General features: G+C 40.3%; 1 protein-coding gene across 7 annotated transcripts in view; it reads right to left on the reverse strand.

The window, feature by feature from the left end:
- tead4 (TEA domain transcription factor 4) overlaps positions 1–19,979 on the reverse strand; it is a 36,447-nt gene extending 16,468 nt beyond the window's left edge. For 2 of the 7 annotated variants that reach the window (XM_080303808.1, XM_080303807.1), the window contains exons 1-2: positions 19,171–19,368; positions 10,342–10,682 (exon numbers count right to left, since the gene is read on the reverse strand). In XM_080303808.1, coding sequence (XP_080159934.1) covers positions 10,342–10,348 — 7 coding nt within the window. In that variant the 5' untranslated portion in view covers positions 10,349–10,682; positions 19,171–19,368. Of the gene's footprint in view, positions 1–10,341; positions 10,683–19,170; positions 19,369–19,639 lie in introns of those variants that run through there. The other 5 variants (XM_080303811.1, XM_080303809.1, XM_080303806.1 and 2 more) reach the window with 4 other exon arrangements.

Below are 19,979 nucleotides of genomic sequence, written 5' to 3' on the forward strand. Positions count from 1 at the left end.
AAACATTTTGTCAGCCAGTAAAAGTGATCAGATTTTGTGCGGAATTCAAAACAGTTTCTACTCGGAGATCATGGTAAACTTAGATCCCACCCAAGCAGTTCACTCAGACATGAATTTCCACCTAATGCTTTTCGAAAGCACGTGTTAACGAAGGTTTTGCTGCTAAATATACAAACAGACAACCTTTCAACCAGACATCTGCCACTTGTAAAGCGCTTTCTTGAAACCTCAAATAGATAATTATAACGTATTACAACCCACGTTGTGTTCTGGATGGAGAGCTTTGATGCACTGATTAACTATCAGTTAAATCAAAACTAGAATTACATTTCATCACAAGTTCTTGTCTTGGTTTCACCATTTGCACCATCACTCTCACTCTACTCAAAGCTCTCGAACCAGCGCAGAACACCATTCCAAGAAGTCAGACATTGAGTAACACCAACTGGCAGACTAACCAGTTTAAAACAAGCCATCCGTTTTGTCTGGGTCTGCTTTTGTAGTAAGTTTATAGTTTTTTACTCCAAGTCAGTTTAAAAAACTGACTCTGTGACGGCATGTGTTTCTTGCCCCAGGAGACTTGTGTTATATTTCCCGACCTCAGCAATCCAACTGTAGTAAAATACTAAGCAGTGAGAGATTGGGTCGAGCACAAGCAAAGGTTTGATGGCCTTACTGCAAAAACTCAAAGGCAGATCTATGATTTCTATGTATATATATTCATATTCTTGTATTCAGGTATTTGAGCCAGGACATTCATTGCCACTGATTACGTCAGACATCGCTTGAAAACAAAACAGTGAGCAACTAAAGCAACTTAGGCAACTTGAGGCCAAGCTTGACTTTGTTGGCTGCCTGAACCAACTCAAATAGCTATAAATGACTTAAATTTAGATCAGCTTGATGAAACGCTTTTGGAAATGTGGGACTCACAAATTCCTACTGCACAAAAAATAAAATAAAATAAAATAAAACAATGAGCAACCTATAGGTCTATGGTGCCACTGAGGAATTAACAATAAAATATATTATTCCTCCTTTCCCACTAGAAAAACATGTGGAAGACTTTACTGATCTGGTGGTCTGAGTCAAAAGGACTACAGTTCATGTAAAAACTCTAAAAGTGTTACACATTATATAACACGGTTGAAATATGCAGAAAATGTGTTTTCTTAACGTGCTGCTATGGTCAAGGTATAAGGACATGAATTAGAATAAATGAGAGTCGGTTTGGAGAGTAAAAGAGGAAAAAATGGTCGATATTATTCTGCCTAAAGCTTCAGGCCCCTGAAACACATACACACTCACACACACATTCAGTATTATCCAACTGTAGGACTGCTTTTGTATAAGGCTTTTGTGGACTAAACCCTGCTCCAAAATGCTTTGCACTCCAGTTTATACACACAACCACACAAGTCGATATAGACATATACTGGCACACACACACACACACACACACACACACACACACACACACACACACACACACACACACACACACACACACACACACACACACACACACACACACACACACACTCCAGCCCCAGCTGCGGCATTCATTCCGTCTCAATCTTATTTTCCTTTCAGGGCTGTAACTCCTCAACCGTTTAGTGTTTATCAGGAGGTGCACTCGCTGGCCGATTGTTTGAGCCCCTAAATGCATATTTCTTTAATTCCCCAGGGATTAAGAAAGTGTTCCACATTTCCTTGCAATCAAACTCTTGAAAAGACGAACACAGAGCTTTGTCAAAGTCCTCACAGTACTTGACCTCAAATGAACATTAAGTTGCCTGCATTGAGTTCCTCACATTACAGCAGCAAGTTCTTCCAGTTCCCACCGATTTATCTTCAGTGTACAGTAAGATGTACGTTGCATATCCAATAGGGATTTTCAAAGTAGCAGACACAGATGTGTGAGCATGTCTCCACAGATGAATGCAGTTCTTCAATTTTGTCATTTTTCTCGCCAGATTTTTTGAACCTTTGTCATGCCCTGAATGTAAGTTGTTGTAAAACTTGATCAACCTGTAAAGTGCCATTCTTAGAGCAAGCAAAAGACAGTGAGGTTAGAGCTGTAGCTCTAACCTAGAGCTGTAGCTTCCTGAAAGGCTGTATGGTTAAAAAAAAACAAAAAAAAAAACAACAGCTCCTAAGAGCTATTGTTTTTCTGTTCTATAGTAAAGTGAAACAATTTAACAATTCAATTCAAAATTGAATGATTTCAAAATTATTCTGTCACCATAGCGATGGACAGTATGACAATATTGTATGTATTCCAAGCGATACACAACGTCATTAAGGAGCCGTCAAACACACTTCGCCTCATGCTCACATATCAGATGCCCTGCCACTCCTAGTGTGCTTGGGGAAGGGCCCCTCAAAAATACCCTCCAACACACCCATGAGATCAGAGAGGCGACTCAGTCACACAGCGATGAGATCATGATATCCAATGGGACCAGCACAGACAGAGAACCAGTGCCAGCCAAGGCTGCAGGAAAGTCAGTAGGAACATTATACCATCACCCAGTGGTCAGCGGTCTGATGTTGTTTATCACACTGCCTGCAGTCACGGACTCGTCTAAGGGGGAATCTGATTCTGGAAAAATTTCTTAAGGGTATGAAAAGTGATGTAGAAGAAGCCAAGTCAGGGTTTTACTGCGCTCAAGATATACTGCTGGGCTTTGCAATGTAGGAAAAAGTTTATAATAATATCACCACCATATGAGTGAGGGAAAAGTGTAAGTTAGAAGAGCTTCTATAAAGCTGTAATAACATTACTATAAAAAAAATCATCTATAACATTATTTCACACTTGGACCACCATTCAAAGAGACACACCTGTTAACTGTTAACAAGACAACTGAATGGTTAGTGGAAGGTTAATGTATACTTTGTTAGTTGTGTAATATTTTTTGAATAAGCCAAAGTAAAATGTATTTACAACATCCAACATGTACTGCAACAATACCACAAGTAAAAATCGCGTGGTCAGCAAACAAGATGTGTGACATGATCCAGCTTTTTCACTTCAGATAAGAATTTTGACACCTCATTTTAGGGCACTGGCCAATACTGAGTCACTGGGTTGTGACTCGGTGTTCTCTTTTCCTCCAATTTAAAGTTATAATGTCACTAGTGTCGTGCCTTGTCATATCGCCCGTGATTATACAGGTATAAATGTTTATGTGATGTCATATTGTGATATCATTGCTATAGGAAATATATTACCCACCTCTGAATGTGACAGTCCTTACAGAACCTTCAAGGCATAGTAATATTACATAGAAAAGCATGTACCCCCTCACAGCAATCTGATTTGTCATTTATATAACAGTTAACTTACAACGGTGACAAGTGGTTACATTTCAGCAAAGTAGAGTTATAAGTTATGAATGTTGCACATCTGATTTCGTATTTTTAGAACATGTACACTTTTTGTATGCCAAATGCTAATCAAATTAGTTGTTTGGATTATCAAACTAATAGTTGGGAGGTGGGTTTCAAATAAAATACTGGTGTTGAAATAAAGTTATTTTAAAAGAAACATTTCTATTTGTATAAAAGAAGCATAAAAACAGCTGCCCCTGTTCCAGCCTGTAGACAATTGAAAACATCTCTTAACTGTATTCAGTAATGGAGAATAAAAAAGTCATGCAAGACGTTAGAAAAGCTGTTGCCTTCTTTTGTCTTTTGTCTTCTCCTCTTCCTCCTCAGGCCTGTTGATAAAGATCAGGGAAAAGTGGACGGGTTTTGTAAAGTTCTGTCAAAGTCAACCGCCGGGCCTGGCTGGTAGTAAAATTCATAAATTTGCCCTTCAGAGATGCAGATGCAGTTATAACTGGCCCGGTCTGATCTCACTCCCTCTGCTTTTCAGTGTTTCTCTCTACCCAGTCGGTGTGACTGGTGTGCTGGGTCCTGCATGGACTGTTTTGACATTTTCTTTTATCCATTATATATGTATATATGTGTAAATAAATAACCCTTTTTGCATAAAGTCCTATGGATATCCATACCACATTAACTGATACACATAAAACAATGTGTCAAATATCCATACACTACGCTGTGTTGCATCTTTGCCATATTTAAGCGTTAATAACAATAGCAATAATAACTGTTTAGAAATTCCTATGATACTCTCCAAAGACACATCTGTATTTGATGTGTCTTTGTATTTGTATCTGACCTTTGTATTTGTGTGTTTCTATGAGTTTCTATGTGTCATGCATACTTCCAAAAACCAAACTGTCCTATCACAGTAGTCGACTAGTCACGATTACCTTGACTATCAAAATCGTCGACGACTCATTTAATAGTCGACGCGTCGTTTGAAGCTTTGTAAGATCACAAAAGACGCAGGAAAAAGTAGTAGAATTTAAGAGTGTAATAACGGACTAAAACCGAAGATGGCAGCACTGCATGTACAAGGATGCCAGCTGCCGTTAAACCCCGAAGAAGAAGAAGCTGTGTCCCAGAATTCATAGCGCAGCTCAGCTCAGTTTCCAACAATGGCGGCAGCTAGTTAGTTTTAATATTACTCTTATTATTCTTTCTGGGTCACAAAATAAACGTTTAACATATTTCCAGGCGAGAATGTAGCTGTGTAAACCTCAAATATCTGCTCAGTTTATCAAGACGCCACATATTTTCAAAAGCGCTCCGACGTTTTCGGAGACGTCTGTTACCCACTAGCTCGATAGCTAGCCGGGGGCAAGGCTAACTAGAGCCGTGAGAACACCGGACTCCCCGCAAATCGTTTTCAAACTCCCCACGGTCTTTTGCTACTCAGGTTAAACATATATAAGTCACTTAGATAACTTAAAAATGTTATTGTTTGGCTTTTTTTTTTAAGTTCTGGGGTAAATCGGTTTGGCTGAGATTAAAGTTATAGTTTTACACAACTGAATAAACGTCAAGCAGACAGCTGATTATCAGAAGTGTGAGATGCTCGAGAATATACTCCAGTGTCCTGTTATATTTTAGATAGCAAGGAGTTTATTAAACTTCACCGAAACAATCTGCAAATTTCATTAAAATTTAATAAACTATCATATTGTCTTTATTTTTAGTTAGCACATACCTTAAACACTTAAAGCTGTAAGCTAATGATAGTTATATAAGAGCAGATGCTGCTGGTGTAATAAGCTGTACGTTTTACGTCCAATGGATGATGATCTGATTAGTCACTAATTGCAAAAATAATCGGTGACTAGTCGACTATCAAAATAATCGTTTGTGGCAGCCCTATATCAGAGTAACTTCCATGATCAGACTAGAGCAGAGGCGTGAAGATCTAACAGATTTCAAATCCACTAGTGTCTTAAGAGTTGCTATGACTTACGCAGGGAAGTGTGTGTGTAATTTTGCAGGCACATCTTTCTACTTGTTTCTTTCAACCTTGTAGATCTGAAAAGATTAAATAAAGTGGCAGAGGCAACCCTGTTGCATGGATGGTGCTGCTCACCATATCTTACTGGTTGCACTCTGAGACAGAGAGAGAAGTCATTGGTGAAAAAAAGGCGAGAGAGTAGTGTGTAAGATTCCAGAAGTCAGCAAAGGGGGGGTGTCTCCGGACAGCATCAAATCCCATGACAGCCTTAAACCTGGAGTAAAGACTCCAGATTTCTCATGAGAACCTTCCATGTCATCCTATCATCATCCTATCATCACTAAGGTTTGGGTGTCTCCCATAAATGATTCATATGCAATGTAATTGCAGGAAAAATATATCCACAAACACTTGTGTGGCAGTATACTATTATCAGTTCATTAAGGTGATTAAATAAATGACTTTCTATTATTTCTAAATTATTTTCAGGTTAAACAAATAATGTCACTAATTCAAAATCTGGACTGCTACAAAAAAACCCCTAAGTAAATAAAAAAACACATTATTCATTTTTCCAAACGATGGCACTATGTCTGTATCAGTGTCTTCATTTCACCTCTACCTACATATATGATCTCACTTCTTCAAGCAGGCAACTGAGGCAGAGCTACTGAAGGAAACCACTTGAAAACACAGGCCTTCAGCTTCCTCAAAGGTCACCGGGTCAACACTGCTGGTGAATCTCTCACTTTACTGCCACAGTCTGGACCTAGGTGAGGACTCGCTGTTAGCTTTCCACTGACCTTTACCGTTATGTTCATTAGGAGCACGACTTGAGACAAAAACACGTTTGCATCGCCTGACAAAAAGCGACAATGGGCTGACACGTTGCGCAAGCCAAGCGCGGTGGGAGCATGATTCACTGTGTGGGTATTCTTTGTTCTGAACTGACAGAAAGAATATGTCACTACTGTCGGGAGCTTTGTTGAGTTTATCCACTTCACTAACACAGACTTTTTTTTTTTCCAAAGAGGAAATAAGACACGTCAAAATGTGAGAAAAGTGCTCCCTACACAGATGTTATGAAATCCAGAATGACAAAACCAAACAGCTGCATAAAACTTTGTGTGACGCAAGAGATAATAAAAAAGAGATAATGCTGCTAAATTTAAAAAAGGAAGGTATTAAAAAGACATCATTAAAAGAAAACAATTACATTTGCAAAAGCAGCACATAAATTAGCGTGGCAGATATATGGCCACAAATAAACGGGGGGAGATAATCATATTTCCAGAGCTACATTCTTTTAGTGAGAGCTGTCAGCACATTTTGGGACTTTCTTTCCATTATTGCAGCATGGGGCCTTCGTTCTGACCACGGGGCACATCGCTTGCTGAGAGCCACACAAGGCAGGAAATGTTTTCCTTGGCAGATGCATGTCGAATTACTGCTGAAGCACATAACCGCCACAATTTCCGTGACACCGTCCCTAATAAGCAAGCTAATACGTCTGTTGAGTAATGGGCACGGGGGCCGGGGCAATACATGGTATTATGGGAAAAAATGTGGCGCGTATATGCAGAGTATGCAGTGAAAAAGCTTTTATTCGATTTAGGAATTTACAATGCAGAAGGTGATCCAAACACTCTGCTTCTGTTTTGCCTGCCTGGAGACTCAATATCATATTGTTTAGCAAAGAATGGCATTCATTCTTCGAAGTGGAATTCAACCTGAAATTCGGAGCATGTCGTCCTCAGCCAACAGACACACAGTTATTTTGCTAACAGTTTGTTTTGTCTATGTATCCATATTTAACCTGCACTAAAAGCATTAAGTCATGGATTTACTATTTCATGTATGCCTTTAGAGATATTCTAAGTTGATATTTGATTTAGCTACCTGATTAAAGACCACCCATCTGCGCTTTAACAACATTAACGACACTAAAGACCTTCAAAGTGGCTTTGCATCGATTGTGGTTGCTTGAATAACTTGAGTTGTTGGCCACCGGTGACCTCGGGGATGGCGATAAAAGGGGAGCTGCAGGGGCTGCAAAGGCTTTAAGGGACGGGCTGCTCTTTCTGTTTAGAGGCAATGGGGGCAAAGTGGGCCATGCATGGGCTCAGTCCTGCCTCATTTCTCAAGTCATAAATCCGGATTTGCCACAAGGCTGTCAGGTTGAACTCAGGGAACAGCTGGAGGCGAAATGAAAGGCGGCTACACCAGCAGACACGAGAGAGAGAGAGAAAAGCGGTTGTTCATTAAGAACGAAAAGAGACTGAGACTAAAAGATATGAGGGCGGTAAATCAGAGATAGCAGAAAAACAGAATATGACTTCTACCTAAAATGAAACTGACAGATATACGCACAGCTGAGACAGGTGTGAGAGAGTTGTGCCGTGCATCGAGGCCATACACGACACCGCTGCCCACCTTGGTGTTTATTTGTCCACCCCTCCTCCCCCCTCCAGGCGCTCAAAGGGTAAACGTCTATTCTGGTTTAGGGTTACAGCCAAGCTGCCTTGAACCCCCGGGCTTCAAGCGTGCATGCCATTCTTGGCAAGCCGACGCACTCCCTGGCACGCATCGCCTGCCCCTGACCCCCACAGGGAGGAAGGGGTCCCTCAGTGCTTTCCTTGACAAAAAAAAACCCCTAACCCCACATCTTTGCTGATCCAGTCCTCCCCCACCCCTCGCCACGGCCCCGTGACACAGAGTGACACACCTGCCCCTCTCTCATGCCCTACTCCAACTATTATTACAGGCTTTATAAGGGTTTAAGTGATGATCAGAGGATGGCCATGACCTCAATAGGTCACCAAGCTAGGCCAGGCAAAGCTAACAGTTAAAGGAGCTGTCTGGCACGGTGACAAAACAAGGCGATGACAGAGTCTGTCTGAAAGCACCACTACCTCTGGCTGCTCTGTTTTCCACCTACCAGATCTACTATCAAACAGTCACTCAGGGGGCCAAACCATCTGTCGCCAAACATCTTTCAGCAAAATGCTGTAAAGGCATGTCACCTCACCTTCCCAACACCTGTTTGGGAATGACATTTTCCACACATTCATTATCGAAAGACCTGCAGTGTAGTTATGTAGCAACTACAAACTAAAGACGACTATTTTAGGGTTGAATTTGGGATGTTAGATTTCATATATGAAGATGAAATGTAGGGCTTCTTTTTTGAAATTTTGTGCTGGTGCTATAGAGCCATTTCGCCACTCTCACATGCAAGACCCATAAAAACTGAAAAGCTGCTACCACATCTCAGTGTGTTCGATATTTCATACTGTTTTTAAGCATCCCTATTACCTCTACAGTAACTTCGCATTTACCATACTGATAGGATGCACCATTCTATGCAAGCTCAGAATTTTTTAAATATAGCCAGGACTCAAGGTCTGAAGGTTTCTGGTTATCTGTCATATAACAGGAGGAAGAAGTACATCAAAGCATGAAATATTTCCTGTATCCACTTGGTGGCCCTATGATAATTGCCAAACACTGATATGTAGATGTGTTCGAAACCTAGCTGTCAAAGGCCACGAGGCACGGTACGCCCTAGACAGGTTGCCAGTCTGTCGCAGAGCAACTATTCATGCTCACATTCACTCCTAAGGGCATTTTTGGATCACCAGTTAACCTAAACCCATGCATGTATATGCAAACACATATCTAAAAATGTCACTGGCCCTAATTTAAGCAGATATACAGTTCAGTTTATAATGAGGCGTGTGTGGGGGTGAATATTTATCTCTTTTTGCCCCACAACAAGTTATAAAGGTTTGGAAGTATTCAAAGAGGCTCACAGGTGGATTTTCACAATAGTCCAGTTACAAGAAATCATTATGTTACTGACAAACCAGCAATGAACACATTAATTTCTCACAGTTTTGAATGCATCAGAAAAGTTAACTGTATATTAATCAATATATTATTCAAACAGCACATTTAGCACAGTCAAAGAATTTGGATCCCACCTCAGCTGTCTTTTCTGTTGAGGCAAAATCTAATTCATGGAGATACCTTCACACTATTTGCTTTATATGCCATGACCAACATTTGTGTTGTGAATGTAAAAAAAATAAAATCATTCTTAATTTATAAATGTAATACTTTAACACTCTTGCTACGGATGTCAAATGCATCTTACATCATGAGCCACATACAGCTCACTTTGATCTTAAGTGGCAAGACCAGTAAAAATCCCCTTTCTTTCAGTGTAAAGTAATTTAATCCCTGAGAAATGTCAATATGAGAAAAAGAAATGTAATTTCATCTCAGTTTTTTTAAATGCTAAAGAAATGCTGCAGAAATCTTTGGACCTAAATCTTGAGAAATAAATGTGTACAATTAAAGAAAAGGTTCGTTGCCCAGACTGTTCTGTATTTATAAAGCAGAAGGTTTTTGTTGTTGCCGGATTCTTTGCCAGGCTGATTAAGTTCCCAGGGCCTTATGTTTGACACCCCTAGTCTATAATATAAAAAGGTCAGCTGTGACATGCCAATTTCTGAGTGTCTAAGTAAGCCAAATGATTTGCATGGTTGTCAAGAGTCAAGAGTGCATATATATATATAGCAAGTGAATATGGCTTAACCCTTTAAAGCCTCAACTGTGAATTGTCATAAAATTCTTTTTTTGGGGGAAGTGATTATTAAACTTTCTGACAAATTTAAAAAATCATCCATTTCTATATATATGTTTTAATTTGTGTCATATTTGCTACATCCAGCATTTTTTTTTTTTGCAGTTTAGCACTTGAAAACATATTATAGAGTTGTAGGTTTTTTTGGTAGAGAAAAGAACAAAAACACACACCAATGATGTAGAAGTCTTAACAACTCATAAAGACTCTGTGTATCAAATATGTAACATATTGTTAAATCAAATTGGAGACTTCTTGACTTGTTTAATTTAAGGAGAATTATCCTCAACCCTGGTTCACATGAGAACATCATCCTGTCCTTCACAGGGAGAGTAGACTATAGAGATGGGCGTACCGTACATCTTGCCCTCATCTGAGAGGATGATCTTCCTACGGCCACAGGGTGGGTAGATGGCCAGGGCTTCCTGGAAGCTCTGCTCGATGTCAGGGCTCCACACACCCTCGGCATCATTCTCTAGGGGTTTGTCGAGTCCGTCCCCCAGCTCCTCACTCCCACCCCTGGGGGAGGGAGCTGGCACCCACTCTGCAGACGTGGTGGGATGACAGAGAGAGGACCACAGAGCGAGTGGTAGAGGGTCTGAGCTTTGTGGTAGATGGACGTGGAAGGAGATCGAGGTGTCCGCAGGGAGCAAATCTGTCTGTATGAACTGCACAGGTGTGATGGTGATGCTGCGTCTGGATGTGGCAGGACAGAAAAGAAAGGCAGAAGAGGAAAAAATTGAAGTGGTGCTCTGTCAGTTTACACAAAATGTTTTAATGATTTTACATTATTTCCAAAATAGTGTGTAGATAACAATAGTGTTTTTTGTTATCTAACAAGGACAACCACTTATATGTATGCTTTTAAACGTTTGATATCATTTGTGCTGTTACTAAAACAGCAACAATAGAACATTTCCTATGATAAGCATTTCACAAAACCAATGACTGTTATTAACTAACATTTTATAATTTTATCATTTATTCAGCTTATTTGGTCAGCAGCTACAACAGTTACCACACACAGCCTGTAAAGACCATTATTCAAAATCTTAGTTCTTTCATTTAGAAGCAGGGGTTAAAATGGACTTCGGTGCGTTGGGGAACCTGAAGATCAGGTGTAGCAATGCAGAATTAACCAGAAAAGAGTCACATAATAATTTGTTTTGTGCATTCCAGTACAATGTTCTTTGTGTACAGAATGTGATCAGCTGATTTGTGTTGCTACTCCGACATCACTGCTCTTTGTGGATTTTGACAACTGATATAAGCAGATCTTAAGTGAGCTACATGGCAGATTTCGATCACCTAGACACTACAAAGTTAGTATAAAAGGTAGCCTGGACTAAAGTGCCTGGTAACCAGTGAATAACACAAAACTAGTAACAACTTATTTTTCATGACATTTCACAAAAACACAAAAACACAATATCCAATATTGGAATTAAAACTAATAAATCAGGACAATAAAATTGAAAGATTAGGAAAATATACTAGCTGAGCAGCTACACCTGTCCTTTCCTCTCCTTTTTTTGGGGGGGGGGGTCTCTCCCTGGGAGAAACTGTACATTTAGCTCACAGAAACATTTTGTGACAAATTTTTGGAGCTGTTTGAAAAGCTGCAGTTTGAAACTACACGGCACCTTTAAAAAACTTTTTTAATTGCAATTTAACATTTCTATTCTGTTTCTGCTCGCTTTTTTTCAGTAGCTAACTTATGCTTAAGTACTAAATGTTGATTTACAACAGCATCATCAACAGATCACAGGGATGGAAAGCAAAAGGGATATGCTGAAGATGTAAGGGGCAGTGGGATGTTATTATTTTCTTAATACTGAGCAAATATCTTCATGCCTTCATAATATCTTCAGAAAAGTGAATCATGTTGAGGAAATGTCACTGAGACCCAGTTCTTAGCTACACTATTAGCAACCTAGCTGCTACATTAGGGCCATTATTAGATCACATCAGCTCAACATCTGCTAACCCTCACTGGGGGAAAAAAAGATTAATAATAAGTTTAATGCCAACATGAAAACAAATAACGGAGGGCATGTGGTGTTGGAGGAGAGGAGGGGTGTGACAAATGAGAAGACACATTAAAGTTGCGTCACGTTGCAAGTTGCATCCTCAGACACACTTAGACCCACATGCCAAGTGGAATCACAGCAGGATATTAAAGCCATGGGGCTTTTTTAAGGATTGTCCATTTCTTCACCAGCGCTATAAGTGACTGTGTTATTACAATCCTCAGCTGAGGTCCTAATCAATGTGTTTATGCATTGTTTGGGGTGTAAGAGTGTTGTAACAACAAGATGAGTTATTAAAACGATTAACTTATGCATTCCTGTGACTGTTTGCGACAGGGGGGGGAAAACAAACAAACTTCTAAACAGTGCTGAAATCCAGAGGGAAGGGTGACAGTGTAGGGATGTTTGAGTCGCAGCAGATTCACATCCTGTTTTCCCTACGCACCAATTTCTTTAGGATATGCACACAGCCCTTATGTATATTTGGGAGGGGAGAATGAGACAGTTGTCGGCTCCACCGCTTCCTCTTGACAAATGGAGAAGGAGGAGAAAAACGGGAGAACGGCCACAATAGTAGGACGCGGTGAAGAAAGAGCTCCGCACTCATGAGTCAATACAAACAGGGGTTTGTGTCACTGACTTTTTTCCTGCCGGTGCTCTCCATGGCCATTTAGGGCAGCAACGAGAAAAGCGGTGACCATTACGTCAGTTATAATGCCAAACCTGAACGTGTGTGGAGAGAGTACAAGGATCTCAAACGAAAAAGGCTGTGATTGGCAAGAGATCTGGGGAGTGAGTAAGACTCTCCAGCCATCCCCCACCCCCTGCTCTCCCCACCCCTGCACTTCCTCTGAGCGCCCCGATGTTCCACAAAGCTTCCTGCAAGGCGTCCGGCCAGTCAGCCATTCGGCCCCATCAAATTCTGTTTCTTACACACGCATGAACTTACATGTGTACAAACAACAACGGATATAGATTTTAAAAACAACTTGAACCCACACAAACTCCAACACATGAAAAGCAAAAAGTCAGAAAACACTAAAAGCAGTATGCCATATTTACTAAGGGAGCAGACTGTCCATACACAAACCTATGAGCAATTCTTCTCAGTGTTTAATTCTGACGTTTAAAATATAAAAAGGATTCAGGAAAACGGTTCTACTTAGGATTAGGGTTTGTGAAAGAAGCATTTGAAGCATCCATTGGATAAGGTTTCATGGTTTCATCTCTATAAACTGCGAGAATTCCCATTTTAAAGATTTAATCATTAATAAAATGCATAACGCACTCGCCGTGTGTCCAGGTGATGATTCATTTGTAAACAGGAGTCAAACCTTTGAACTCTGGATAACCCTCAAGGAAAAAAATCTGACCTGATCCTGCACTCAAAGTGTGACATTGTTCATAATCAACTAGTTAACAGATCTTCTCTTGTGACGCTGTGAAGGTCAAAGTGGCACTGCTTTTATAACGTATGCTTAAAAAATACTCGGCCTAGCCAAGCATCTGTGTGACATGTGCGGTGTAACGGAGTGGCGTTAGTTTATCCACAGATTTTAACAGACCTATTGCCATTAAGAAGAAAACTAGGAAACCAAGTCACGTAACATGGCTCGCTTAAACGATCCCTCCAGCCTTATCCAACCTAAGTTTTCTGAATTAAATCCCTCACATAACTCAAACTAGTTAAAAAGCTTATGTAAGGCGTAATCTCGATCACAAGCTCACCAGCTAGTCAAGAGCTAATGGATTGCGATAAAACTAAACTTTCTGAAACTGACAGATATAATCCCAGTGTGACATTTCTATTGTTTATGGACGCGATTTTAAACTAAACAACTCCAGTTCAGGGTCACTGCATGTCAAAGTGAGAACTGTGGGGGCCATAAACCATTAGTGTGGAGCTCTGTGCCTCTCTCGAAGCGTCCAGGAGGTTAATTAACCTAAGCCATGCCTTAAAACAGCCCTCTCCCCTCCCTCACGCCTCCAGACCAGCCCCAGCGTGGCCCCTCTACACTGGATCTGCTCAACAGGATAATCCCCCAGCTGGTGCTGTGGTCAAGGGGCCACGTAACCCCTTGGCTGCCCCGACTCCTTTACACAACTGTACACACTGACCAACTAAGCAAACCCGGTCATGGTTAAAACTTGTGAGACAGAGGGGAAAAAAAAAAACACACTTGGGACACACAAAAACACAAATATGCCCACACATACACAAGTTAAAACGCTAACAAAGACTTTATCAGAGCAGGGTCGTATGCAAGGCTGAGGCACACATACAGAGAAACAATGAAACCTTCCCTCTGACACACACACTGACACATATTGTAAAACATGAGCAACAAGCAGCTGCAGGTAGTTGAGCCTCAGGTTGTTCTGGACCAGAGCCAGCCAGGTGGGCAAGCAGGGCAGCTTTTTATAAACAACGTCAATCAGCTGTGCAGTTCAACACCAACAACACTAGTTATTGGAAACACTGTACTGACAGACACTGCTAATGACTTTGGTAATGTCCTGATTATTTTAATTGCACCCCGAGCTTCATCTTAGTGGTTTTAGCGTAAAACCTCATGTTCTTCAGAAGGAAACAATTTTCACCTATTAGCAGTGTTACTGTGAGCATGAGGCCACACAGGGACACAGAGACTGAGACAGATACTGTGTAGATATCCAGAAGTCACAGTACTTGCTACACTCACAGAGTGTGTCTGTGTGCGAGTGTGTGCGTTGTGCTGAAGTGGTCACAATCTCCACTAATCGGGCCGGGAATGTAAAGACAGGCAGAAAACATTCTGGCAAAAAGGCAGTAGTATGGGATCAGGCTACGTGATAGAAATAAAGTGGCAGTGAGAGCCTCTGGCTGCAAACAGGTTTGTTTTGTTAGGTTTTTGCTGAGAGCACGTGTTCTCTGGCACCGAGTCCCACTGGGCTGCCCCAGCGGGAGTCTCCGAGCTCCACACACTAAACAAACACAGTGGCTTTTGCATATTTTGCATATTAGACATAAAAGGACGACTTTGATACGGCAATGTCAACCCCTCACAGTATATTTACACATCACAAGCAGCAGCCAAAGGTTGTTTTCACAATCATCCTGTCGATATATTGATCAGTTTACTGATTAGCACTTAAAGTGCAAATGATCATCTGACAGCTCTGCCTGGTTGCACAGTCCACAACCCCTCTATGATCATTTGGTCTCACCGCTTGCAGCCAGATGTAGCGTTCACCTGCAGCAGGCTGCTCTAAATTCCCAGCATCAATCAAGAGTCTTATAGACTTGTGGCGACAGGAAGCTGTGCAAATAAAATCAGTCATGGTGGGTTTAAACTAAGTAAAACAGGGGGCTCCAAATGCTGGGCTGATAAGCAGGTAATGACAACAAACTATTAACACTAATAACATGCGGTATGTTAAGCTGCCAAAAGTTAGTGGAGTGGTTGTTCTCAACAGTCCAAGGTGTAAATGCTTCCGTAACTGCTTGAACATGATGAGGGCTGGTAAAGACTTTTGCTTCTTTTGTTAATTTGCTATTATAATACAGAATCCCACAGTTAAGACTTAACTTCTGCCCTTTCTACATGCCAGTGGGAAAAAGAGCTGAGGTCTTTCATATGAATCCCAGATAATCCAAATGTAAAGATTTATCAGACTGTCTGGAATCAATAGACAACACAGACACACACTGCACAGTGCTACGGGTGCTCAGCAGCGTTAGCAGAAAAGGAGGGGAGGGCTGTGCAAAAAGTCTTTGTTCTACAAGGCTCATATCTGAGGCATTATTCGTTTTTCTCGTGCAAGCGGAGGAGGAATGATCGCTATGTGGGATGAGTACAGGAAAAAAAAAAAAAGAAACTCCTCCACTGTGGAGAGGACCTGTCTCAGGGCAGCTATGCACACACAAACACACAATGATTCCCAAACAAGGATGAAAGCGCACATATTTCTCTTCTTGATCACACACCTTTTTTAACCTCCCCTCTCGTTCCACTCATTCACCCACACAAACACACAAACACATCCACCTCTAGGCCCAGCCACATCCACCCACACGCACACAAATGCTACTCCAGTGTGAACAAAGCAACCTTAGAGTTCAGATTACATTATAATTCATGTGTCTGGGACAAGAGTGAACCCAAAGCCTTGAAAACAGAAAGGCCAACCCCTCTAGCTGCCAGACTCTTCAGAGGAGGCTCTGGCAGGTGTGATTTTTACCCTTCCATCACAGTCACTCCTGCTCCTTCACACCTGTTGCTCCTCTGAAAAATATACTCACTCAGCTGACCTACAAACACCATAACACACACACACACGATCCACACTCTGAACTGTACATATATTAAAATATATTGAACAATGAAAAGTCTATAATACACTCATAAGGTTGAAATCTGAGTATTTTTATTGTTTTAAAGATCCGGTGTGTAGGATTTTGGTGGATATGCAGGAGGAAAGGAATAAAGTATCTATAAGCATGCTTTGCTTTGTGTATTAATACCTGAAAATAGGAACTGCTTTGGTTCTATTAGTTCTGTTCTCCTTTGCGAAGTAGTGAGTGAATGGACCGCGCTTTTCTACTCAAAACTTTTACTACAAACCTCATTCACTCAATGACACACACATTCATGCATTTTTCTAACTCTGTATATTTTTATATATTTTATTTATTGTTTACTCTATTTAATTTGTAAAATATGTGTACACACACACACACACGTAGAAAAATATTTAGTATACACATCCAGAAATGCATATACTATTATATATTGTACATATATTTATTAGTTTCAGATGTAGCCATTCTTGTATTTTGCTTGTTTACATTATTGTATTTTGCACAACTCTGTTGCTTGTGAAGCTCGCACACAAGAATTTCACTCACATGTGCTGTACCAATGTACCTGCACATGTGATGTGACAATAAAAGTGATTTGATTTGATTCTATAACTGCTTTGTGTAACACTCATACACACTGATGATGGATTCATCAGGGGCAACTCAGGGTTCAGTATCCTGCCCAAGGATACTTCGACATGCACTTCAGAGTAGCCAGGGAATCGATCCATGGTAGATACTACCATGTTTCTACAGTAGCCCAGAACAGACAAACTAATCAACAAGTCTTGATAGGACCTTTTCTTGTGTTTAGCAGCCTGACCTAAGGGACATGACAGGTATTCATCTGGATGAGCCAAAATGGACACAGCAGTAAAGCTAAAATCAGAAATTGAGACAAAAATAATAATATGAAATACTTTTTTTCTTTTCGCTTTGAAGCAAAGCTGCTTAAATGCAATTGTCCCAGCCACTGTACACACTGTACACACACACACACACTTAACTGAAAACATCAATAAAGCTTTGCAAACTAGTTTTTTGGTTTTTTTTAAAGATCGTTTTCACAGCTCACCTATTAATAGAGACTTATACACTATAAAATTGCTTTGTGTAGATTTTCTTTTCTTGTATTTCATTTCTAGCAGTTCCACAGATTCCCATGTCACTGTGGGTATTACAAAAAGAAACATGATCCAGAATCTATAATCCAGCATAAGCATGAAGGCCTCCTATCCAAACCACATTTACATCTTGTGTTGACTGATACACCGCTGCTGATGCGTTACAGTGTAATGAGAATTTAGACAATATAGTGCGTTGATGAGTGCAGACAGTTGCTTTCTAACTCTAAGAGGTTTACCACACTACATGCTGTTATTGTGATTCTCATCGCACCAATTTGTCATAATCTGCAAAACTTTGAGCTGCCAAATCAAATACACGCATAAAGTAGAACTGCATAACTATTTTAAACTTCATTACTACCACCACTAAAAGCTGAGGAGTATGTGTGCATTGACGCAGTGTACAGCAACTAATTACACTGTATTTTTGGATTTTGCTTAAGTGCAAATACGCAGGGCTTCTTCTCTGCTTGTTTATTTCCATTTATTTTTATTTTTTCAGGTACAGCTTCTTTGAAAATAAAGAGTATGAGAACAAGTCTTGTAATGATTTACACAACTGTTAAAAGCTGAACTCAACTCCTCTTCAGTGTGCAACACTATGATGAGTACATTACGCCTTAAAGCATGACTACAACTATTAAGTGGATATACACTAAAAAGCAAATGACAGCTCCATCTTACCTCTTACATATGTCCTAAAAAGTAAAAAAAAAAACAAACAAAAAAAACAACAACCCCATATCTCTAATGAATGATATCAAGTCATTTTAGCCAAAAAGAACATTAAAATGTATTTTTTAAAAGAGATCTGGCCAAGACGAAGGCAGAGACTGCAAAAAATACAACATCACAGTTCTGTGGGACATTTAAACAACCAAAAAAGACAATAAAGCACAATCATAAAGATACCAACGAGACATGTCATTTCTTTATCCTGACTACATTCAAGTTACCAGTATAAGCAATTTGGTAGATATTTACACACAAACATCGGAAATGACTTTTGACAGTTGATCACTTTTTTTTGCACAACACCAGTATTCAAAATAAATAAATAAAATAAAGTATTGGCAGTAATTAAACTGCTGTAAATGGCTTGTCGACCTGTAAGGTATCAAAGCAGATCCCTCGTGAATGATATCAAGTCATCTAAGAACCCTTCTGTCCACAAGGTAGAAGCTACAATCATTGTTTGTTCAAGTGATTTTTATACATCCTTTAAATAGTCTGAGATTTCAAAACTCTTTTTCGAGACAGACCTGGTCAAGAGAGCAGCAGAAACGGCAACAAATATAACATAACAGATATTTTAAATGGCCAAAAAACTGCTTTGATTATAATCTAGAGCGCAGGGTAAATGCATACATGCAAAACACGTCATGTCTTTAATTCCGCTGACTGTAGCCTATTTGCCGAACTAAACAAATATATTAGACATTTAAAAAAATTAAATAAAAAAAAAAACCATCGGGAGTACCACAGTTCATGACATAATAAATTATAGTTTAAAAAGACACGAAGCAATTTTTTTTTATTTTGCTAGTACGATTCTACTTGAAGTTCTACCTCATCGTCCCACTGATGACATCATTTATCCCAGCTTTTAATCACACTTAAATACAATTCAATCAATAGCAGACTGAGAAGGCACTACCCTGTCAAAACACTTACACACTACTCACACTTGTTGAGAAGAAAAGAAGGGGAGTGGTGGAGGGCAGAAAACTTAATTAATCCTGCGGGTTAATAAATACACCGTTTGAATGATCCCGGAGTAAAACTTTACCCAGACGGGCGCTAATGTTTGACCGCACAGCCCTGACGTTATTCCCTCACACTAAAAAAAAAAGAAAGAGAGAGAGAAGGAGAAAGGTTCCGGCTAAAGCACAGGGAGTCAGAGCTCACTTACTCCACCGCTGGAATTAAAAGAAGGGGGGGAAATGCAGGAATTCCAGCGAAGAAATGCGAGTAATTTATGGAATGTTGTCTCCGACAGCGAGTGTGAGCTGTTTCAGAGAGAAGGCGCTCAAACAACTGACTTCACATCCACATTGTTCAACAAACTGAAAGTTTCACTCCGACAGACCCCGCAACTGAAACCTGAACAGCGCTCAACACTCAGAAAACTGTGAAACATTTGCACCGGCTTACCTGGTCAAACTCCTGTTAGCAGTCCGGCAGGCAGGCAGGCGGGCAGGTAGAGTAGTATTTTATTTTATTATTATGATTTTTTTAAAAATAAAATAAGGAGTCCGTAGGGGGTTTTCTTCTTATTTTTTTTCCCTCTTTGTTTGTTTTCTGCTGCCTCGTCTCCTTCCTGAAGCCGCTTGTTTGAAGCGAGAGGAGGGCAGGAATTTCAGGAATTAGCCGTGGTATGACATGAAGCCTGGAAAAAGCCAGAGAAAAAGACCCAGGGAGGGAAGGAGGAGGGGGGAGACAGAGGAGGGGAGGGCGCGAGGAGGTCTGACCGGCCAACACGTAATGACGAAAA

The sequence above is a fragment of the Astatotilapia calliptera genome, chromosome 7, assembly GCF_964374335.1.
Source record: "Astatotilapia calliptera chromosome 7, fAstCal68.1, whole genome shotgun sequence".
Classification (NCBI taxonomy): domain Eukaryota; kingdom Metazoa; phylum Chordata; class Actinopteri; order Cichliformes; family Cichlidae; genus Astatotilapia; species Astatotilapia calliptera.